Below are 24894 nucleotides of genomic sequence, written 5' to 3' on the forward strand. Positions count from 1 at the left end.
AATGTTCCCGAGACAGATTTTGGAATGCCCTCTCTTTCTAAAATATATTTTTTATCTTTTGTGGACCAAACAGTTATTTAAAAATGAACTTAATGATTGCTAATTACTCAGTTATCTAAACACTTATTTAAAAATAAACTTAATGATTGTTAATTACTCAGTTATTTATAATGCATTTCAAAATTAACTTTATTGTCTAAACCTTTTAATACAAATGTATTAAATTATGAAACAGGGAATTGGGTATTTTTGTTCAAATATCTATTCTCATCAGACTTAAATTATCACCCAGCTATATGATTAAAAATGAAGCAGTCATTAAATTATTTCCCACTTATTTGTGATATTTCTCCATATTAAAGGAGACAAACAGTGCTCTTTGAATCCGATGATAGTTCTGTTGATAATGGCCATCACAATCTAGTTATGCATTGTTAATAAGATCAAGGCATGAATAAAATTTCTCCCTTCTTTCCAATGAAAAGCTACAAGTATAGGTCTTTGGTAAGATGCTCCAACCATGGCCGGGTGTGGTGGCTCACGCCTGTAATCCCAGCACGTTGGGAGGCCGAGGCAGGCTGATCACAAGGTCAAGAGATCGAGAACATCCTGTCGAACATGGCAAAACCCCGTCTTGACTAAAAATACAAAAATTAGCTGGGCGTGGTGGTGCGCACATGTAGTCCCAGCTACTCGGGAGGCTGAGGCAGGAGAATCACTTGAACCCAGGAGGCAGAGGTTGCACTGAGCCAAGGTCATGCCACTGCACTTCAGCCTGGCGACAGAACGAGACTCCATCTCAAAAAAAAAAAAAAGAAAGAAAGAAAAAAGAAAATGTGAAGCTCCTTATTTTGTTTTAATTTTAAGAATTCCACTTCCTAGATAAGCAGAATGTAGAGCCGAGTGCTATGTTCTGGTTGTTTTCAATGGGTACATTTATGTTCTTCCCCAAATTGTAATTTATTAATGTTTAACTTCCATTAGATGAGTTGATTACTTTTCATACCCCATTGGCTAAAGGAAACCTAATTTTACATGTAATTCAAGGGGATCTGTAAGTAAGAACATTTTTAAATTAAACCAACGCATGTGCATTGAAAATCATTCAAACAGTTTGATGGGCAAAAAAACAGTGAAAACCAGAAACTTTTTTTTTCCTTCCACAGACCTCAGTCCTGTTTTTCAGAGTTAGGCAAGATTTATCATTTTCTTTTTTTTTACTATATGCTATTCTCTTGAACTGTAAATAATGTTATATAATCATCTAATTTGTTTTATCCATTTTAAGTAATATCCCTTGACTTTTTATGAATGGTAGAGAATGTAGCTCATTTACCCCACTTTCTTCTTCTAAAACTGTATTTCCAATTTAGTCTTTAATGTATAATTTTAAGGGATTTTTTTAAAAATTTGCTTTCTCTAAATAATATACTTACAGTGCTTAATTCTTTGCTTAAGTAATATACTGTTTAAATAATATATGGTCCATCCAATTTGAACAGCACTGATTGGCTCAGTAGGATGTAGAGATTAGTATACAACTTCCCTCCCCTCCAACATTCCCTGTCATAGCTTTAGACTTTTATCAAATATGGATCTATGCTTATATTTTCACATTTTATGTAAATTACATCCTATTTTGTAATTATAATAAAGTCTGTGCTTTGTTCATAGGTTAATTTTGATCATGGAATCTCAAGTGAATTGACAGCATCATTATTATGTTTTCTTTTTTTTTCAAACCACAGTCACAGGTGGCGTGATTTGGTTTGTGTGAAGGCGATGAAATGATACATAGATACACCAAAGCCTCCCAAAAGAATCCTGGTTCCAAGATTCAAGAAAATGGATTAATGTTCTTCCATTAATTGTTTGAAATTATGTCATTTTTTCACTATGTGTCATCAATTTTAAAGTATTTCTGAAAAGACATAACCATCTACATGAGATGGCATTTTAAATTCATAAAAATATAGTATTTTCCTCAACTTTTATACATTTATAATGCATTATTTCTTATTTCCCAGGAATTTTACTTACCTTTGTTTTGAATGATTAAAAAGGAAAAATAGCACTTTTTTCAGCACATCACCAAGATAACCTAGTTATTATTCTTCTCTTTATGAAGTAATTGAATTGGGACAGACAGTTTGCCAGGCCTGCTGCCACTTGTCAGCATCGCATCCCTACTTTCAACCACACTTGCATCTAATGACCATCTCTTTCATTAAATTTCTTTTACACCTTTTCTTCCTGAATGAGTGCATGATAGTTAATTTTCCTGTGCACTTGCATGTCTCAAGAAGGTTTTAATTCTTTTTGTATTGCATTAATATTTAAGTTAAATTTATAATTGCAAAATGATTTATACTCAGAACATTGAAGACTGCTTTGTTTTGTAACATCCTGTCAAAATGATGAGAAGTCAGATCATCCTTTAGGGAAAAATTGGTTTTGATTGGCATCAGCCTTTCCAACAGCAATGTTGGAGACAAGAATAAAATGAAGTAATATTTTTCAAGGATTAAAAGGAAACAAATTTTAATACTTGAATTATTTGCAGCCAAAATCTTTTAAATATGAAAGCCCAGAAAGAGACATTATAAAATAAGGCCTCAAAAGTTTTATTTCGAATAAATCCCTTTGAAAATGCCTAAAGGACACACCCCAGTAAGAAGAGAAATACACCGTGGTGTTAGAATTGAGGGTTCAAGAATCAATGGTGGTGCTGTTTATCATACCCTAAAAAATACATGAAAATATAACGTATTGAAAACAACCCCGAGTAAACCTCACAAAGTACCTCCTGCGACAAAGGGCTGTCATAAGGGAGAAAGGAAAACCAGAGGTGGCAAGAGGAGGCTAGAGTACTTACTTGGTTTGCTGAGATGATATTAATTTTGACACATGGAGGAAATTGAGAAAATTAACATAAATAATGATATAACCACCACTACAATGTTAAAAATTTCCAGATTTCAAACAAATGGAAAAAGATTTGATCTACAGAATGAGAGGTACAAATAGGAAAAAATAAACAGTAAAGAAAGTATGAAAAATCATAAAATGAGATGACAGGAAGAAGTCGTAATAGAACAATAATTACATAAATCAAAGGCTAAGATTGTCAGGTAAAATTTTTAGGTGTCAAAAAAACACTCAATAAAACCTATTGAAAATAAATTAGTGGAAAAAATATATCAGGAAAATATGAATAAAAAGAGCTAGGTCCAATTTTTGATAAAAATTTGAATTCCAGTTGATAATATCCTAAAGAAGGAAAAATCTGTAGACCAATAGAGAGAAAGGAAAGGCACATTCAGACAAAGAAGATGTGTACGGAACACACCAGGGATATCAGAAGAGGCTACTCATGGCCGGGTGCAGTGGCTCATACCTGTAATCCCAGCACTATGGGAGGCCGAGGTGGGTGGATCACCTGAGCTCAGGAGTTCAGGACCAGCCTGGGCAGCAAGGCGAAACCCCATCTCTACCAAAAATACAGGAAAATTAGCTAGGCATAGTGGCACATGCCTGTATGTGGTTCCAGTTACTTGGGAGGCTGAGGTGAGAGGATTGCTGGAGCCCAGGAGGCGGAGGTTGCAGAGAGCCCAGATCGTGCCACTGCACTCCAGCCTGGGCAAGAAAGTGAGACCCCGTCTCAAAACAAAAGAAAAGAAAACAAAACAAAACAAAACAAAACAAAAAAGAAGCTGCTCAAGACCAGACTCAGCTCCTAGGCCTTGAACTCCAGTCTCATCTCACACCCTAAGATTCCTAAAGAGTCAGTAACTTAGTTCACCCTACCCCACTCCTGACTTCTGGATGTAGCACAAGTTTCTAAACATATGCAAACAGTGAGGACTTCTATTTTGACAAAATAATTAGAAATGGAGTCAAGGCAACATATAAGAGATATTTTTGCCAGTTTTACTAACAAAGAAAAATTGTATATATTTAAGGTGTGCAGTGTGATATTTTGATGTACATATACATTGTGAAATGGTGATTACCACAATCAAGCTAACATAGTCATCAGCTCACTTGGTTACCTTTTTACTTGTGTGTGTGTGTGGTGGAGAACACTTGAGATCTACTCTTTCAGCAAATTTCAAGTATAAATTATTATTGACTTTAGTTACTATGCTGTACATTAGATCTCCAGAACTTATTCATCTTATAACTGAAAGTTTGTACCTTCTGACAAACATTTTTTTCTTTTCCCCCAACTGCTAGGCCCTAGTAAGCACCATTTTACTCTGTTACCATGAGTTTGACATTTTCTTAGTATGCATATAAGTGAAATCATGCAGGATTTTCTTGTGTGTGTTCCTGGCTTATTTTACTTACCACAATAAACTCCAGGTTTATCCATCTTGTTACAAATGGCAGTATAAAGGCTAAATGATATTCCATTACATATGTGTGTGTGTCTGTGTGTGTGTGTGTGTGTAATACATTTAAAACATTCATTCATCTGTCAATGGACACAGGTAGTTTCCATATCTTGGCTATGTAAATAACACTGCAATGAACATGTCAGTGTATATATATTTGAGATAGTGATTTTCTTTACTTTGGATATATACCTAGATGTGGGATTGCTCGATTATATGGGAGTTCCATTTTTAATTTTTTGAGGAAACTCCATACTGTTGTCTGTAATGGCTGTACCAATTTACATTCCCATCAACTATCAACTAAGCACAAGGGTTTCTTTTTCTCAATATCCTCAGCAACATTTGTTACCTTTTTACTGTTATAATAGCCATCCTAATAGATGTGAGGTGATATCTCATTGTGCACTTTCCTGATGATTAGTGATGGAAAACATCCTTTTATTAATACATACCTATTGTCAATCGTATGTCTTTTAGAAATGTATCTCTTCAGGTCTGATATGGTTTGGCTGTGTCCCCACCCAAACCTCATCTTGAATTGTAGGTCCCATAATTGCCATGTGTTGTGGGAGGGACCCAATGGGAGATAGTTGAATCATGGGAGCACTTTCCCCCATACTGTTTTTGTGGTAGTAAATAAGCCTCACAAGATCCGATTGTTTTATAAGGGATTTCCTTTTACACTTGGCTTTCATTCTGTCTTGCCTGCTGCTGTGCAATATGTGCCTTTAGCCTTCCACCATGAGTGAGGCCTCCCCAGCCACATGGAACTGTGAGTCCATTAAACCTCTTTTTTTTTTTGAGATGGAGTCTCGCTCTGTCACCCAGGCTGGAGTGCAGTGGTGCGATCTCGGCTCACTGCGAGCTCTGCCTCCAAGATTCATGCCATTCTCCTGCCTCAGCCTCCCGAGTAGCTGGGACTACAGGCGCCCACCGCTATGCCTGGTTAATTTTTTGTATTTTTAATAGAGACAGGCTTTCACCGTGTTAGCCAGGATGATCTCAATCTCCTGACCTCGTGATCCACCTACCTCGGCCTCCCAAAGTGCCGGGATTACAGGCAGAGCCACCACGCCTGGCCAAACCTTTTTCTTTATAAATTACCTAGTCTCAGGTATGTCTTTATCAGCGTCATGAAAACAGACTAATATAAGATCCTTTGGAATTGTCTGAGTTCCTAATTTATTTGGATATTAATTTCTTATCAGCTGTATAGTGTGTAAATATTTTCTCCCATTCTTTAGGTTGTCTTTTAATTGTATTTATTGTCTCCTTTGCTGTGCTGAAGCTTTTAGTTTGATTTACTCCCATTTGTCTATTTTTGCTTTTGTTGTCTCTACTTTTGGTATCAAATCTGAAAATTTATTACCAATACCAGTATCAAGGAGCTCTTCTCCGATATTTATGTCTAAGAGTTTTACAATATTGGTCCTATGTTAGGTCTTTCATCCATTTGAGACGATTTCTGTATGTAGGGTGAGATAAGGGTTCAGTTTCATTCTTCTGCATGTGGATATCCAGTTCTCCCAACACCATTTATTAAAGAGACTAAACTTTTATCATTGTGTAATCTTGGCCCCAATGCTGAAGATCAATTGATTGTAAAGGCATGGATTTATTTCTTTCTGTGCTCTCTAGTCTATTCTCTTGGCCTACATGTCTGTTTTTATGCCAGTACCATACTATTTTGATTACTATACCTTTATAATTTAGTTTGGAATAAGGTAATGTGATGCTTCCACTTTTGTTTTTTCTGCTGAAGGATGTTTCGACTGTTTGGGGTCTTTTGTGGTTGCATATGAATTTTAGAATTGCTTTTTTCCATTTCTTTGAAAAATGCTCTTGAAATTTTGATAGGGGTTGCATTATGTCTGTAGATCATGCTGAGTAATAGGGATATGTATCTTCTTCAAATTCTTTCATCAGTGTTTTATAGTTTTTGGTATATACAAATTTTACAGTCTTATTTAAATTTATTCCTAAGTAGTTAATTTTTTGATGCTATTCTAAATGAGATTGTGTTCTTTCAGATGGACTCTCACTCTGTCACCCAGGCTGGAGTGCAGTGGCGCGATCTCAGCTCACTGCAAGCTCCGCCTCCTGGGTTCACACCAATCTCCTGCCTCAGCCTCCCGAGTACAGGTGCTTGCCACCATGCCCAGCTAATTTTTTGTATTTTTAATAGAGACAGGGTTTCACTGTGTTAGCCAGGATGGTCTTGCTCTCTTGACCTTGTGATCTGCCCACCTCGGCCTCTCAAAGTGCTGGGATTACAGGTGTGAGCCACTGTGCCCGGCCCAAGATTGTTTTGTTAATTTCTTTCTGGGATACTTCACTGTTAGTATATAGAAATGTAACAGGTTTTTAAAATGTTAATTATGTGTTCTGAAAATTTGCTTGTTTCTTAATTTTAACAGGTTTTAATTGGAGCCTTTAGAATTTTCTCTATATAAGATCATGTCATCTTCAAATAGAGACACTTTCACTTCTTTTCCAATTTGGATGCCTTTTATTTCTTTTCTTACCTAATTGCTCTGGCTAGGACTTACAGACTTTTTCAGAAACCCCCCAAAATAATCTAAGGGAGTCCATTGTCACTAGACCTGCTTTATAAGAAATCTTAAAGGGAGTTCTTCAAACTGAAATGCAATAAGACTGATTAGTATCATGAAACCATATGTAGTTATAAAAAGTCACTGGTAAAAGTAACTATACAGTCAAATTCAAAATATTCCTAATGATGCAGTATGATCACTTTAACTTTTAAAAGGTTAAAAGACAAAAAAATTACAAATAAATATAACTACAAAATAAAGAAAAAAATAAATGCTGACATCAAAAAAACAAAAAGTAGAGGAGAGTAAAGTGTAGGGTTTTGTATGTGATTGAAGTTAAGTTGTTATCAACTTAAAATAGATCATTATAACTACAATCATACATTTCTTAATGTGGATATGTTCTGAATAATGCCTCATTATGCAATTTTGTCATGGTGTGAATATCATAGAGTATACTTACACAAAATTAGATAATACCACCTACCACACACCCAGGCTATATGGTATAACCTATTGCTTCCAGGCTACAAATCTGTACTGCATTGTACTATACTGAATGCTGTAGGCAACTGTAATACAATGATAAACATTTGTGTATCTAAATGTATCTAAATATATAAAAGATACAATAAAAATGTTATAACCTTATGGGGCCACCATTGTATATGTGGCCCATCAATGACCAAAACATCTTTATGTGGCACATGAGAGCATACGATGTTTTATGTAAGCCTCAGGATAATCGCAAAGACAAAACAGGTAATAGATACACAAATGAAAACTTTACCACGTTTAAAAAAGAATTAATACTAAGACACAGAAAAGAATCAAAGTATACCACTACAGAAAATAATCAAAATAATCAAATCATGCACAGCAAAAGAGAAATAAAAGAACAAAGAAACTGCAAAACGCCTATCAATAGTTACTTTAAATATCAGTGGACCAAATTAGAAAAGACACAGAATAGCTGAATGGATAGTAAAATGAGAACCAAATATATGCTGCCTATAAGAGACTCACTTCACCTTTAGAGACACATACACTGAAAGGAAAGAGAGGGAACAAAAAAAAAGAAAGAGTGGCTATTCTTACAACAAACAAAATAGACTTTAAGTCAAAAACTGTAACAAGAGACAAAGAAAGTCATTATAGAATGATACAAGGGTGAATTCATCAAGAGGATATAATTACTACAAATATATATTCTCCCAACATTGGAGCACCTAATTATACAAAGCAAATATTAACAAATCTGAAAAGCAATGTGACAACAATAATAAAATAACAGTAGGGGACTTCCATATCCCACTTTCAACAATGGATTGATCATTCAGACAGATAATCAATAAGGAAACAGATGACTTGAACCACACTATAGATCAAGTGGACCAGACATATACAGGACACTACTTTCCAAAACAGCAAAATACACATTCTTCGTGAGCATACACAGTACATTCTCCTACACAGGTCATATACTGGGCCAGAAAACAAGTCTTAGCAAATTTAAGAAGATTGAAATCTTACCAAGTATTCTTTTTGAACACAGTGGCATGAAACTGAAAATTGAAAACAGGAGAAAACTTAGAAAAGTGACAAATATGTGGAAATCAACCAACACACTCCTGAACAACCAATAGATCAAAGAAAACATCAAAAAAGAAATAAAATTTCTTGAGACAAACTAAAATAAAAGCACAACATATTAAAACTTATGAGATGAAGCAAAAGCAATTCTAACAGGGAAGTTTATACAGATAAGTGCTAAATGAAGAAAAAAGATCTCAAATAAACAATAAACCTCAAAGAAATAGAAAAGAAAAAAAAATGAAGCCCAAAATTAGAAGAAGGAAGGAAATAACAAAGATCATAGCAGAAATAAATGAAATAGACTAGAAAAACAATAGAAAAGATCAATGAAACGAAAAGCTGATTTTTTGAAAAGATAATGGCCGGGCGCGGTGGCTCATGCCTGTAATCCCAGCACTTTGGGAGGCCGAGGTGGGCAGATCACGAGGTCAGAGATCAAGACCATCCTGGCTAACATGGTGAAACCCTGTCTCTACTAAATATACAAAAATTTAGTGGGGCGAGGCAGCGGGCGCATGTAGTCCCAGCTATTCGGGAGGCTGAGGCAGAGGAATGGCATGAACCCGGGAGGCGGAGCTTTCAGTGAGCCGGATTGCACCACTGCACTCCAGCCTGGGAGACAGAGCGAGACTCCATCTCAAAAAAATAAAATAAAATAAAATAAAAATAATAAAAATTGACCAACCTTTCACTAGGCTAAGAAAAAAGAGAGAAGCCTCAAATAAATAAAATTAGAATAAAAAAGGAGATATTAAAATTGGTACCATAGAAATACAAAGGATAATAACAGTCTACTCTAAACAACTATGTGTCAACAAATTGTTTAACTTAGAAGAAATAGAGAAACTTCTAGAAACATACATCCACTAAGACTGAAACATGAAGAAATAGAAAATCAATACAAATAATGAGTAAAAATATTGAGTCAGTGGTCAAAAAGCTCCTGAAAAAGGAAAATCCAAGACCAGATAGCTTAGTGGAGAATTCTAGAAAATGTTTAAAGAAGAATTAATACCATTTCTTCACAAACTCTTCGAGAAGTTGAAGAGGAGGGAACACAAACATTTTTTATGAGGCCAGCATTACCCTGATTACAAAGACAGAAAAGGACACTACAAGGATGACAGATACTTTTAAGGTGCAAATGATGTATTCTTGGATTTGAAAATACAGGATTTGTTTGTACAAATATTTGTGTGTGGATAGGTAGATGTGTATTGGTGTGTGCATGCATACATATACAAGCTTATCTTGTTTTATTGCACTTCACTTTATTATGCTTCTCGGATATTGCAGGGTTTTTTTGTTATTTTTTTTATCATACTTTAGGTTTTAGGGTACATGTGCACAATGTGCAGGTTTGTTACATATGTATCCATGTGCCATGTTGATTTCCTGCACCCATTAACTCGTCATTTAGCATTAGGTATATCTCCTAATGCTGTCCCTCCCCCCTCCCCCCACCCCACAACAGTCCCCGGAGTGTGATGTTCCCCTTCCTGCGTCCATGAGTTCTCATTGTTCAATTCCCACCTATGAGTGAGAATATGCGGTGTTTGGTTTTTTGTCCTTGCGATAGTTTACTGAGAATGATGTTTTCCAGTTTCATCCATGTCCCTACAAAGGACACGAACTCATCGTTTTTTACGGCTGCATAGTATTCCATGGTGTATATGTGCCACATTTTCTTAATCCAGTCTATTGTTGTTGGACATTTGGGTTGGTTCCAACTCTTTGCTATTGTGAATAGTGCCGCAATAAACATACGTGTGCATGTGTCTTTATAGCAGCATGATTTATAGTCCTTTGGGTATATACCCAGTAGTGGGATGGCTGGGTCAAATGGTATTTCTAGTTCGAGATCCCTGAGGAATCGCCACACTGACTTCCACAATGGTTGAACTAGTTTACAGTCCCACCAACAGTGTAAAAGTGTTCCTATTTCTCCACATTCTCTCTAGCACCTGTTGTTTCCTGATTTTTTAATGATGGCCATTCTAACTGGTGTCAGATGGTATCTCACTGTGGTTTTGATTTGCATTTCTCTGATGGCCAGTGATGATGAGCATTTCTTCATGTGTTTTTTCACTGCAAAAGTGTCTTCTTTTGAGAAGTGTCTGTTCATGTCCTTTGCCCACTTTTTGATGGGGTTGTTTGTTTTTTTCTTGTAAATTTGTTTGAGTTCATTGTAGATTCTGGATATTAGCCCTTTGTCAGATGAGTAGGTTGCAAAAATTTTCTCCCATTCTGTAGGCTGCCTGTTCACTCTGATAGTAGTTTCTTTTGCTGTGCAGAAGCTCTTTAGTTTAATTAGATCCCATTTGTCAATTTTGGCTTTTGTTGCCATTGCTTTTGGTGTTTTAGACATGAAGTCCTTGCCCACGCCTATGTCCTGAATGGTATTGCCTAGGTTTTCTTGTAGGATTTTAATGGTTTTAGGTCTAACATTTAAGTCTTTAATCCATCTTGAATTAATTTTTGTATAAGGTGTAAGGAAGGGATCCAGTTTCAGCTTTCTACATATGGCTAGCCTGTTTTCCCAGCACCATTTATTAAATAGGGAATCCTTTCCCCATTTCTTGTTTTTGTCAGGTTTGTCAAAGATCAGATAGTTGTAGATATGTGGCATCATTTCTGAGAGCTCTGTTGTGTTTCATTGATCTATGTCTCTGTTTTGGTACCAGTACCATGCGGTTTTGGTTACTGTAGCCTTGTAGTATAGTTTAAAGTCAGGTAGCGTGATGCCTCAAGCTTTGTTTTTTTGGCTTAGGATTGACTTGGCGATGCGGGCTCTTTTTTGGTTCCATATGAACTTTAAAGTAGTTTTTTCCAATTCTGTGAAGAAAGTCATTGGTAGCTTGATGGGGATGGCATTGGATCTATAAATTACCTTGGGCAGTATGGCCATTTTCACGATATTGATTCTTCCAACCCATGAGCATGGAATGTTCTTCCATTTGTTTGTATCTTCTTTTATTTCATTGAGCAGTGGTTTGTAGTTCTCCTTGAAGAGGTCCTTCACATCCTTTGTAAGTTGGATTCCTAGGTATTTTATTCTCTTTGAAGCAATTGTGAATGGGAGTTCACTCATGATTTGGCTCTCTGTTTGCCTGTGATTGGTGTAGAAGAATGCTTCTGATTTTTGTACATTGATTTTGTATCCTGAGACTTTGCTGAAGTTGCTAATCAGCTTAAGGAGATTTTGGGCTGAGACAATGGGGTTTTCTAGATATACAATCATGTCATCTGCAAACAGGGACAATTTGACTTCCTCTTTTCCTAATTGAATACCCTTTATTTCCTTCTCCTGCCTGATTGCTCTGGCCAGAACTTCCAGCACTATGTTGAATAGGAGCGGTGAGAGAGGGCATCCCTGTCTTGTGCCAGTTTTCAGAGGGAATGCTTCCAGTTTTTGTCCATTCAGTATGATATTGGCTGTGGGTTTGTCGTAGATAGCTCTTATTATTTTGAGATACGTCCCATCAATACCTAATTTATTGAGAGTTTTTAGCATGAAGGGTTGTTGAATTTTGTCAAAGGCCTTTTCTGCATCTATGGAGATAATCATGTGGTTTGTGTCTTTGGTTCTGCTTATATGCTGGATTACATTTATTGATTTGCGTATGTTGAACCAGCCTTGCATCCCAGGGATGAAGCCCACTTGATTATGGTGGATAAGCTTTTTGATGTGCTGCTGGATTCGGTTTGCCAGTATTTTATTGAGGATTTTTGAATCAATGTTCATCAAGGATATTGGTCTGAAATTCTCTTTTTTGGTTATGTCTCTGCCAGGCTTTGGTATCAGGATGATGCTGGCTTCATAAAATGTGTTAGGGGGGTTTTTACAGGCTGAAGGTTTATGGCAACCCTGCATCAAGCAAGTCTACCAGTGCCACTTTTCTGGTAGCATGTGCTTATTTTGTATCTCTGTGTTACATTTTTGTAATTCTTGCAATATTTCAAATGTTTTGTTATTATTATGTCTGTTATGGTGATCTGTGATCAGTGATCATTGATATTACTATTGTCATTGTTTTGGGGCATCACAAACCATGCTCCAAAAGACAGTGAGCCTAATTGATACACATGTGTGCTTGAATGGTTCCATCGATCTGCCCTTCCTCCATCTCCCCATCTCCTCAGGTTTCCCTGTTTTCTGAGACACAGTAATACTGAAATTAGGTCAATAAATAACTCTACAAAGGCCTCTATGTGTTCAAGTGAAAGTAAGAGTCACACATCTCTTATTTTAAATCAAAAGTGAGAAATGATTAAGGTGAGTGAGGAAGGCATGTTAAAAGCTGAGACAGGCCGAAAGCTTGGATTCCTGCACCTAACAGTTAGCCAAACTGTGCATGAAAAGAAAAAGTTCTTGAAGGAAATTAAAAGTATTACTCCAATGAACACATGAGTGGTGTGAAAGTGAAACAGACTTATCGCTGATATGGAGAAGGTTTGAGTGGTTTGGATAGAAGATCAAACCAACCACAACATTTCCTTAAGCCAAACCCTAACTGAGAGCAAGGCCCTAACTCTCCTTAATTCTCTGAAGGCTGAGAGAGGTTGGGAAGCTACAGAAAAAAAGTTTGAAGCTAGCAGAGATTGGTTCATGAGGTTTAAGGAAAGAAGTCTTATCCATAAGATAAAACAGCAAGGAAAAGCAGCAAGTGCTGATGTAGAAGCTGCAGCAAGTCATCCATAAGATCAGCTAAGATAAGCAACAAAGGTGGCTACACTAAAGAAAGGTTTTTAACTGCACATAAAACAGCCTTATATTGGAAGAAGATGTCATCCAGGACTTTCACAGCGAGGTAGCAAAATAAATGCCTGGCTTCAAAGCTTCAAAGAACAGGATGACTCTTTTGTTAGGGTCTTAAGCTGAAGCCAAAGCTCATCTACCATTCTGAAAATTCTAGGGCCCTTAAGAACTATGCTACATCTACTCTGCCTGTGCTCCATAAATGGCACAAAGCCTGAATGACAGCACATGTGTTTACCACATGAATATTTTAAGCTCACACCTGAGAAATACTGCTTTATAAAAAGATCTCTTTCAAAATATTATTGTTCATTGACAATTTACCTGGTCATCCAAGAGCTCTGATGGAGAACTACAAGAAAGTTAAAGCTGTTTGCATGCCTGCTAATACAACATCCATTCTGCAGCCCATAGATCAACAAGTAATTTAGACTTTCAAGGCTGATTATCTGAGAAATACATTTTATAAGACTGTAGCCACCATGTATAGTCGTTCCTTCGATAGATCTGGGCAAAGTAAGTTGAAAACCTTCTAGAAAGGATTCACCATTCTAGAAGCATTTGCAATTCATGGGAGGAGGTTAAAATTAAGAACATTTGTGATTCATGGGAGGAGGTCAAAATATCAACATTAAAAGAAATTTGGAAGAAGTTGATTCTAATCCTCACAGATGACTTTGAGGGTTCAAGACTTCTGTGCAAGAAGTAACTGCAGATATGGTGGAAATAGCAAGAGAACTAAGATTAAAAGATGTGAAGAGAACTTAAGATGTGGCTGAATTGCTGAAATCTCATGATAAAATTTTAACAAATGAGAACTTGGATGAGCAAAGAAAGTGGTTTCTTGAGATGGAAGCTACTCCAGGTGTAGATGCTGTGAACCTTGTTGAAATGACAACAGAGTATTTAGAAAATTGCATCAACTTAGTGGATAAAGCCATGGCAGGGTTTGAGAGGATTGTCTCCGATTTGAAGGAAGCTCTACTGTGGGTAAAATGCTATCAAACAGCATTGCATGCTACAGAGGAATCTTGAAAGAAATAGTCAATTGATGCAGCAAACTTAATTGTTGTCTTATCTTAAGAAATTGCCACAGCCACCTCACCTCCAGCAGCTCCCACCATGATCAGTCAGCAGCCACAACACTGAGGCAAGGCCACCGACCAGCAAAAAGATCATGATGTTGAAGGCTCAGGTGATTGACAGCATTTTCAAACAGCAAAATAATTTTTCACTAAGGTATGTACATTGACTTTTTTAGACATAATGCTATTGCCCACTTAACAGACTACAGTATAGTATAGACCTAGCTTTTATATGCACTTAGAAACCAAAACTTCTGTGTGATTTGCTTTATTACCATATTTGTTTTATTGCAGAACTGGCCACCAGAATCTTCCCTTCCCCTAGAACGCCCTTCAGCCAAGCCACGTGTTTTCCCCTCACCCATCATACACCCCCCCATTGTCTGGCCTGCCCTCCACCTCCTCCAAAAGCCTTCATTGCTCCCCCACTGCTGGACTGCACTCTGACTCCATCTCACCATGACTCAGTGGCACTTCCATTGCACACTGCCCTAAAGAGCTCATCTCCACAGTGGCCTGAAACCAAACCCACAGTGTCTCTGAGGTATGCCTATATAGCAGTCCCATAAGTTATCATGCACTTTAAGCATTACCAAGTCCAGAACTGTAAATGCTATACATTTACAGAAATACCACTTGAAGATTTAACTACCTATAATTCTTTCATAATTAGAATTACAAATTTTGAATATTAATTATTTTAATTGGGGGAGGGGCCAAGCTGGTTGAGGAGAAACAGCTCTACTCTGCAGCTCCCACTGAGACAAACATAAACAGCCAGTGAATTCTGCAGCCAGTGAATTCTGCATTTCTAACTGAGGTGTCCAGATTCCCTCATTGGGACTGACTAGGCAGTTGGTGTGACCCATGGAGAGCAAGGCAAAGCAGAGTTGGGCGACAGTTCACCCAAGAGCTGCACAGGGCAAAGGGACCTCCCTCCTCCAGCCAAGGGAAGCAGTGAGGGATTGTGCTACCCGCCCGAGGAACTATGCTTTTCCCACAGATTTTTGCAAACCCCAGATCAGGTAATCCCCTTGTGAGCCCACACCACCAGGGCCTTGGGTCCCAAGTATAGGCCGGGTCTGCACAAAGCTGTGCAGACCCATAGCAGGGGCTCCAGTCGGCAGCCACTTGGGCAGGTACTGAGCTGTAGGAGTTTTTGCATACTCTGGTGGCTTGCAGAAATCCAGTGAAGCAGGAGATCCATCAACTCCCATGAGAAGGGGCCTGAAGCCAGGGAGCCAAGCAGACCCACTCCCACGGAACCCCACAAGCTAAGACCCATTGGCATGGAATCCCCACTGGCCAGCACAGCATCCTGGAGTCTGCCTAAGAAGACCAAGTTCCTGGGGGGAGGAGTGACCGCCATTACTGTGGGTCTAGTTAGTGGTTTTCCCCTTCCAGTGCTAGGGAGACTGTGTGGTTTGCGCTGGGCAGAATTCCCCACAGTGCAGTACAGAGGCTGTGGCAGATATACCATTACTGTATATCCAAAGGAATATAAATCATTCTATTACAAAGATACATGCATGTGTACGTTCATTGCAGCACTGTTCCCAATAGCAAAGACATGGAATCAACCCAAATGCCCACCAATGATAGACTGGATAAATAAAATGTGGTACATATACACCATGGAACACTATGCAGCCATAAAAAGGAATGAGATCAAGTCCTTTGCAGGCACATGGATGAAGCTGGAAGCCATTATCCTCAGCAAACTAACACAGGAACAGAAAACCAAATACCACGTGTTCTCACTTACAAGTGGGAGCTGAACAATGAGAACATACGGACAGAGGGAGGGGAAAAACACACCCTGGCACCTGTCAGGGGAGGGCCGGTGGTAGAGAGAGCTTCAGGAAAAATAACTAATGCGTGCTGGGTTTAATACCTAAGTGATGGGTTGATAGGTGCAGCAAACCACCATGGTACACATTTGCCTATGTGAGAAAACTACATGTCCTTCACATGTATCCTGAAACTTAAAATAAAATGAATACATAAGTACATAAAATTTTAAAAGATAAAAAAATCTTAATTGTATGTGCGTAGGTCCCTTTGATTGAAAGTGAGATAGAAATAATTTTTTAAAACTTACTATTCAAAATTTGCAAAACTAAATAAGAGTAAAAGAAATTTACATTTTGTCTCTATTGATACAAGACAAAAACATTGTGTGGGAAAGCTGGAGTTGAGGACGAACGAGATTCTGAGAATAAAAATCCCTGGTACATAGCCAAAATTTCAGAACTTCAGATTTTCAAGGGCTATAAAATATGTAACTTCAAGCCACCGTCTCCAATAGATTAAAGGAACCAGGTAATATCTATGTCCCAGGGAGAAAGAATAGAAAATTGGCTGAGTTCTATCACTGACAAAACTTAGTGAGAAGGAGGGATGTGGAAGGTGGGAGGGTAGGGGGATCCCCGGCTTGAGGGGTGGAGAGGGGCTGTGCTTTGGCCTCCCACTCCTCCTGCCCCTCCACCTCCCTCTGCACCTCCCCGCCCTCTGCCCCCCTCCCACCACCCCTCCCCCTCCCACTGCCCCTCCCCAACAAAGGAGCCCTTTGTGATGTCAAGGCCCCAGCTCTGTGACACAGGCCTGGGCCCCAGTCCCTAGTCTCCACCGGGATGCCCAGAGCTCAGTTGCTTGAAAGCAACGCGCCTATTCACATGGAGAATCTTCCCTTTCCTTTAAAATTACTTAGCGCCTCATCGCTGAACGCCCCCAGCCACACACCATGGGTGTTGGATATCCTCCTCACCTTGGTGTTTGCCCTGGGGTTATTCTTCCTATTACTCCCCTACTTCTCTTACCTCCGTTGTGACGACCCCCCCTCACCATCTCCTGGGAAGAGAAAGGTAAGGAGCCCTCAGTTCAAACCCACAGAGCTTGATTCTCTCCTTTCTTTTTATTATTAGTTCCACTTTTCCAAATCCAGTGGAGAGACTTCTGCGATGGGAAGTCTCAGAAGACACCAGAACATCATGCTTCCAGGGAGAGGCAGGGCAGCCAGGGCTTGGTAGGGTAGATCGTGTACTGGGATTTCCATCCCAAGCTCTCAGTCCATCTGTGGGGGAGCGCAGGAGGCATCAAGGCAAAATCAAACCCCTGGACTCAGCCCCAGGACCGGTCATGAGACTGGGGAGGTCCCTGTCGGAGACCAGGCCCTGAGCCCTGGCTCATCAGCCACTTTCTGGGGCAGGTGGCTCGGGGCCCACCCTCCTCTGTGTGGGGTGATCTGGGGCCTGTGCTGGGCCCGCGAGGGCCTCCCACCGGGGCCTGACATCTCCTGTGGTCTCCTGGGAAGCAGAATCCTACCTGACAGCTCAGCAGTGCCTGTGGGCCTGAGCCTGGGTGTTCCTGGAGAGGAGGAACAGGGACTGATGGCGTCCGTGGTGGACCTCATATTGAAAATCCCTGTGTGTGTGTGTGCTATTTTTACTTTATTTATTTTATTTTATTTTTTGAGACGGAGTCTTGCTCTGTCGTGCAGGCTGCAGTGAAATGGAGAGATATTGGCTCACTGCAACCTCTGCTTCCCGAGTTCAAGCTATTCTTCTGTTTTAGCCTCCTGAGTAGCTGGGATTACAGGTGTCCACCACCACGCCTGGCTAATTTTTGTATTTGTAGTAGGGATGGGGTCTCACCATGCCCAGGCTGGTCTCAAACTCCTGACCTCAGGTGATCCACCCGCCTCGGCCTCCCAAAGGGCTCGGATTACAGGCACGAGCCACAGCGCCTGGCCCCCTCTTCCTGTTTTTCTAAGAAGAAAAGGAGTTTGTCATCCATTTAAACATGAGTGGGAGGAAGCACACAGAGCTCCCTGAGCAAGACTAAGACAGCCATGGTGTTCGTGAGTGCAGCGTGCTGCGGCTGGGCTGGGGGCGGAGAGGGACAGCCGGTCCTAGCTCCTCGCCGTTTCTTGTCTCCCAGCGTCATCTTGTCTCCCCAAGACATCGTGTCTCCCAGTGTCCAGTACGGTGGAGGGGGAGGCCCAGAGGCAGGATGAAAAACCACAGTCTGAGAGGTAAGGCTCTGCCAGGGCACACTAGAGTTAATTTGATCTTGTCTGTCCCAGAGGGAACTGACTCTGAAGAAGTCAGTTGAAGAAGCCTGAGGTGGGGGCTCCTAGGAAGGAAATCAGAACCCCGGGTCCTTCTCAGATTCCATGCCGGAATGAAGCCATGGTGGGCCAGGGACTGGGCATTACCCAGCAGGGGGCAGTGTGTGTGTCCTGGGGAGACCAATGCCTGCCTGGATGCGGAGGGGCTGAGGGGGCCTCCTGCTCCCTGGGAACGGCTGTTCAACTCTGCTAAGGCTGATAGCTCTTTGAGACCATCCCAGTCCTTTCTCCCCACAGGGCAGTTGTGAGGACTGTGGGGGTGGGGGGTCGATGTGTGGAAGCCCTTTGTGAATGACAAAGCCCCGCCCTCCATGCCTTGCTATTACCGTTGGGCCATGTGGCTTTGGACATAGATGTGTGGGTTCCGGGGTCTAATTCCCCATGGTCTTCCCTGAAGAAACAGCCACTCAGCCTCCTGTGAGATCCCAGGCCCCTCCCTCACTGCCCTAACCCGGTCTCCTGATTTCCAGCTTGTAGAGAGTGCCCGAGAGGCCTGGAGGAGACTTTGGACCTGCTTTCACACCTGCAGAGGTGAGGCACTTCCTCTTCCCTGCATGCTTCCTACCAGGGCTGGGATGCGACCCCAGGGCCATAGGCAGCCTGGAGCTGACCTGGGATGGGGAGACCTGGGGGGCAGAGGATGGGAGTAAAACCCTGGGGCGAGGGGTAGCAGGAGAATCGGGCACTCAGGGTGTGGGGTGGTGGAGGGGCTGTGGCCCGAGCGCCCACTCTGCTCTTTGGCCCCACCTGCTCCTGGCTGCAGCTCATGCCTCCTGTCTCCTGCAGCCTCCTGGGTCCATACCTTGACAAAGGTGGCCTTTCTCAGCTCTCCGGTCCAGACCCCCCAGGTGAGGTGGGCAGAAGAGCACCTGATGGAGCCTCCCCGTCCTCTCATGAGCCTATGGAAGATGCTGCTCCCATTCTCTCCCCGGTAGCTTCCCCGGATCCTCGAGCCAAGCATCCTCAGGATCTGGCCTCCACCCCATCACCAGGCCCAAGGACCACCTCAGTCTCCTCCCTAAGTGCCTCCCAGCCACCAGAACCTTCCCTTCCCCTAGAACAGCCCTCACCCGAGCCACCTGCGCTTTTCCCTCACCCACCACACACGCCTGATCCTCTGGCCTGCTCTCCGCCTCCTCTGAAAGGCTTCCCTGCTCCCCCCCTGCGGGGCTCCACACTGATGACTCCATCCCCTGAGGGGGCACTTCCACTGGGCACCCTCCCTCAAAGCTTGTCTCCACATGGAGATTTGGCAGCTTCTGTCCCAGCCATCGCAGGCCTTGACGGCTCAGTCAGTCGTGTTTCTGCCTCCTCCTGGTGGCAGGAGACAACCAGAACCTGGTGTGCCTTCAACTCATCAGTCCAGAAAGATCATCTTTCCCGCCACCCACCAGAGACCTGTCAGATGGAAGCTGGTAGCCCGTTTTTGCTCAGCTCTGATGGCCAGCATGCCGTGGGGATACAAGTCACAGAAAGAGCCAAGGTCAACATTTGGAAAGAAAAAGAAAATGATGGATCATTTACAGACCAAATGACCCCAGAAAAGCACTTAAATTCTTTGGGGAATTTAGTGAAATTGGATGCTGAGCAGGACACCACAACCCCAAAACCCTTCTGGAACATGGGAGAGAACTCGAAACAGCTGCCCAGTCCTCAGAAGCTCTCAGATCCTAGGCTGTTGCAGGAGAGTTTTCGGAAGCATAGCCAGCTTTTCTGGGGCCTCCCCTCTCTGCACAGCGAGTCCCTGGTGGCTAATGCCTGGGTAACTGACAGGTCTTATACTTTACAGTCTCCTCCTTTCTTGTTCAATGAAATGTCCAATGTCTGCCCAGTTCAAAGGGATACTACACTGTCCCCACTGCCTTACCAGGCCCAGCCCCTGTCCCATCTGGGGCCCGAGTCCCAACCCTTTATTTCATCCACACCCCATTTCCGGCCCACACCTATGGCTCAGGCCGAGGCTCAGGCCCATCTTCAATCCTCTTTCCCAGTCCTATCTCCTGCTTTTCCATCCCTGATTAAGAACACTGGAGTAGCTTGCCCTGCATCGCAGAACAAAGTGCAAGCTCTCTCCCTACCTGAAACTCAGCACCCTGAATGGCCTTTGGTGAGGAAACAACTAGAAGGTGGGTTAGCTTTACCCTCTAGGGTCCAAAAATCTCAGGACATCCGTAGTGTCTCCACTCCTAACCTTCCCCAGGAAAGCTTGACATCCATTCTGCCTGAGAACTTTCCAGTCAGTCCTGAACTCCAGAGACAACCGGAGCAACACATAAAAAAGTGGATCATCCAACACTGGGGCAACCTGGGAAGGATCCAAGAGTCTCCAGATCTGATGCAGCTTGGGGACGAATCGCCAGGGACAAGTCAGGCCAAGGACAAACCCAGGCCCTGGCAGTCCTCCATGTCCAGAGGCGAAAGCAGCAAGGAGGCACAGAAGGTGAAGTTCCAGCTAGAGAAGGACCCGTGCCCACATCTAGGGCAAATTCTGGGGCAGACCCCGCGAAATCTATCCAGGGGCATGGAAAGCTTCCCAGGGAAGGTTCTGGGGGCCACCTCTGAGGAGTCGGAAAGGATCTTGAGGAAGCCCTTGAGGAGTGACTCGGGAAGTGATTTACTGAAATGCACAGAGAGGAATCGTGTAGAAAACCTCCTGAAAGCCCACATAGGCAGGAGGTTGAGCCAGACCAACGAGGGCTTGGTCCCCATGACTGTGCATCGATCCTGGCTTGCTGCCAACCAGGCTTTTCCCGTGCCCAACACCCACGTGAAAACCAGCAATCTAGCAACCCCGGAAAGTGGGAAAGCCTGTGTGAACACAGCCCAGGTGCTTTCCTTCCTCGAGCCGTGTGCTCAGCAGGTGCTGGGGGCCCACATTGTGAGGTTATGGGTCAAACACAGGTGGCGTCTACCCCTCACGGTCCTCAAGCCCATTCAGTGCTTTAAACTGGAAAAGGTTTCATCCTTGTCCCTTACACAGCTTGCCGGTCCCTCCTCAGCTACCTGTGAATCTGGGGCTGGCTCAAAAGTTGAGGTGGCCACGTCCCTTAGAAAGCCACCAATGGCAAGTCTGAGAAAGCAGGTGCTGACCAAAGCATCTGTTCACACGCCAGAGAGTCTTCTGGTCTCCTCACCTGCATGTGAGCAGTTCCAGATGGTCCCACAAGGGATGCCATCTTGGAATGGTCATGGGCCCTTGAAGGCTCCTTCAGCTGGACAGGAGGGCAGGTGGCCATCTAAGCCCCTCACATACAGCCTCACAGGCAGCACCCAGCAGAGCAGGAGCTTAGGAGCCCAATCTTCAAAGGCTGGAGAGACCAGGGAGGCAGTGCCACAACCCAGAGTCCCCTTGGGAACCTGTATGCTGGCAAACCTCCAAGCCACAAGTGAGGATGTGCGTGGTTTTGAGGCTCCAGGGACCAGCAAAAGCTCTCTACTCCCTACAGTGTCTGTCTCCCAAGATCCAAGAAAGCTGTGCCTTAGGGAGGAGGTTGTTAGTGAATTTGAGCCTGGAATGGCCACGAAGTCAGAGACCCAGCCTCAAGTTTCTGCCGCTGTTGTGCTCCTTCCAGATGGGCAAGCATCTGTTCTGCCCCATCCTTCAGAGAATTTGGCTTCTCAGGTGCCCCAGGGCCATCTCCAGAGCATGCCTACTGGGAACATGGGGCCTTCCCTGGAGCTACGTGACTTCATGGCAGCCAGAAGGAGCAACCTGGGGCACAAGGAGGTCAAGAACCCAAACTGTCAAGGCTCATGCGAGAGCCAAAGGCCGACGTTTCCCTCTACTCACAAGAGGGAGAACTCTAGGAAGCCCTACGAGGGCTTAGAAAAACATGAAAACTTAGAAAAACATGAAGAGAGGCTTGAAGGATTGAGGACTCCTCAAGTTACCCCAGTCAGGAAAACAGAAGACACCCATCAGGATGAAGGCATCCAGCTACTGCCATCAAAGAAACAGCCTCCTTCAGTAAGCCACCTTGGAGAAAACATCAAGAAATTTTTTGAGTGGGCTTTTTCAAAGAAAAAAAGTAAGCAAGCACCAGTCACTGCTGAGAGACAAAAAACAGTAAAAAAGAGATCACGTGTGTACAGCAGCAGTGCTGAAGCTCAGGAGCTCATGACAGCAGTTGGACACAAACTGGAGAAGAAAATGTCACTTTGCCATGCGCACCACGCCTCAAAGGTAAATCAGCACAAACAGGAGTTTCAAGCCCCCGTCTGTGGGGTTCCCTGCAACCACAGGCAACTCTTCTACTCACAACACGGCAGAATACTGAGCTATGCAGCCAGCAGTCAACAAGCCACTCTCAAGAGCCAGGGTTGTCCCAACAGAGAGAGGCAAATCAGAGATCAGCAGCCCTTGAAAACTGTCCGGTGCAACAATGAACAATGAGGCCTGTGACATCCCCAACTCTTGCTCCCCAAGAAAGCTGTATCCCCAGTCAGTCCCCCTCAGCACCGGCCAAAGACACCCAGTGCCTCCAGCCACCATCACCACTGTCCAAGGCACTGTCTTCTTTGGGAAGGTATCTGATTTGGTCAGTCACAAATTATTTTTTAGCCTTCCCTAGAGAAAAACAAATCCTCAAGAAAAAATTCACTCTGTAGAGAAAAAATATTTTTTCTCATGTTAGTACATGCAGAACATTTAATATTCCACAATATATATGGTTTTTTATTCATAAGAGGGTGATGGCTTTTATTTGTGCCATGCTTGGTGTGAGCTTGGTTTCTGGAAGCCACAGGACATGGAGGGATGCTGACAGTGGTGCTGTAAGCCCACCTTCATCCTGAGTTCCTTCACTGAACCTTAGGGTTCCATAATACTGTCTTTACACAAACAACCAAAAATTCTGAAAACAAGATGAGAAAAACCTATGAAGATCCCACTCTGAAATAAGGTTCAACCCATCTTTCCACTACTACTGTCTACCTCAAACTTTATGCAGCTGTAAGGAGAAGGTTTGCAGAGATGTCACAGGGCTGAACATCTCCATGCAGGCTCCAGGAAGTGCCACAGCCCAGTAGCTTCATGTGTCAAAAAATAGTGGAAGTTTAGGTGGCAGAGTGCTGGGCTCTGAGTTCAGAAGCAGGAGAAGTCTTGACCCTGGGTATCCTGGTGGAGAATAGGTAATGTCTGCCCTGGGAAGCCCCTACTCTCCCTGACAAGGGCTGGGATGGAGATGGGCCCTCTTAGCTCAGCCAACATGTGAAGCACGGAGTCCCCATCCCACTGTCTCTCCCTTTCTCGCACTCTGGAGTGGCAGTGGGGACAGACCTTCCAGCTCTGTGCATGTGTAGGTGGGGTCTGGAGCCCGGGGGTCCATGGAGGCTGCTGAGGGCCGTGAAATCCCCTGCCCCAGATGAGTGAATGACCCTGCTCCTGGGTTACCGGACTTTGTCTATCTCACCTACCTGTCTCTCAGCTTCAGAGTAGTTCTGGGTGAATGGAGTAGGGTATGCCTGTGTGTGCAGAGGCTTCTGATCGTGGGACTCTGTAGGATGCAGACAGAGAACTGAAGAGGAGGTGAAGTGGTGTGTGTGAGGGAGCCATAAGTGGTGCGGCGACCCAGGAGACTCTGACATTCCAACCCCTCAGACAGGCCTAGGGGGCCTAGTGTCTCATCCTGGCCCCACCCCAGGGTCCATCCCTGCTCCAGCTCCCAGATCACAGACCTAGAAAGACCACATTTACCCCCAACACAGAGGGCCATATTAGTGAGAAGGCAAAGTGAATAAGGAAGACGAATTTCTTAACATCTTTGATAACCTTGCACATAATAATCTATTGAACTTTTTTTTTTTTTTGAGACAGAGTTTAGCTCTTTTGCCGAGGCTGGAGTGAAGTAGTGCAATCTCGGCTCACTGCAAACTCCAGCCTCTGGGTTCGAGCCATTCTTCTGCCTCAGCCTCCCAAGTGGCTGAGATGATAGTCACCCACCACCATGCCTGACTAATTTTTATATTTTTAGTAGAGACGGGGCTTTGCTATGTTGGCCAGGCTGGTCTCGAACTCCTGGCCTCAGGTGATCTATCGGCCTCGGCCTCCCAAAGAGCTAGGAATACAGGCATGAGCCATGGTGCCTGGCCCACCTATTGAATTTTTTAAAGGATGTGTTGACGGTAGGTGAAAAAGCAAGGACTAGAGAACCCCAGGCATGAGTCGGAGTCTCGTGACCTTTAATATACACGTAGCCCCAGGACTGCTCCCTGGGGAGAGGTGGTGACTTACAACGGCCCAGCAGCTGAGCTGGGGTCACACAGCAAATCTCCCCTAGCTCCTGACATCCTTGCTTGCCCCAGAGACCAGCAGGGGAAGATGCAGGCAGGCAGGATTTGAACACACAAGGGAGCTGGAAGTGACCTGTCC

The 24894-nt window shown here is 43.0% G+C and overlaps 1 protein-coding gene across 1 annotated transcript; it reads left to right on the plus strand.

Moving 5' to 3' along the window:
* The first annotated feature begins 16985 nt into the window (after positions 1 to 16985).
* LOC129479377 (spermatogenesis-associated protein 31A1-like) lies at positions 16986 to 23123 on the plus strand. The gene is made up of 5 exons (XM_055272390.2): positions 16986 to 17259; positions 18335 to 18428; positions 18995 to 19055; positions 19311 to 19906; positions 20357 to 23123. The coding sequence occupies exons 1-5, from the start codon at positions 17029 to 17031 to the stop codon at positions 22915 to 22917; spliced, it is 3543 nt and encodes a 1180-aa protein (XP_055128365.2). The 5' UTR covers positions 16986 to 17028; the 3' UTR covers positions 22918 to 23123.
* The last annotated feature ends 1771 nt before the right edge of the window (positions 23124 to 24894 follow it).

Source organism: Symphalangus syndactylus, chromosome 3 (assembly GCF_028878055.3).
Source record: "Symphalangus syndactylus isolate Jambi chromosome 3, NHGRI_mSymSyn1-v2.1_pri, whole genome shotgun sequence".
Taxonomy (NCBI): Eukaryota; Metazoa; Chordata; class Mammalia; order Primates; family Hylobatidae; genus Symphalangus; species Symphalangus syndactylus.

Excerpts from the sequence above, each read along its gene's own strand:
- LOC129479377 (XM_055272390.2), top strand. The coding sequence starts at position 17,029 with ATGCCCAGAGCTCAGTTGCTTGAAAGCAACGCGCCTATTCACATGGAG. Across the intron at positions 17,260-18,334 it reads CATCTCCTGGGAAGAGAAAG|CGTCATCTTGTCTCCCCAAG; the intron begins GTAAGGAGCCCT and ends CTTGTCTCCCAG. Across the intron at positions 19,056-19,310 it reads CTGCTTTCACACCTGCAGAG|CCTCCTGGGTCCATACCTTG; the intron begins GTGAGGCACTTC and ends TGTCTCCTGCAG.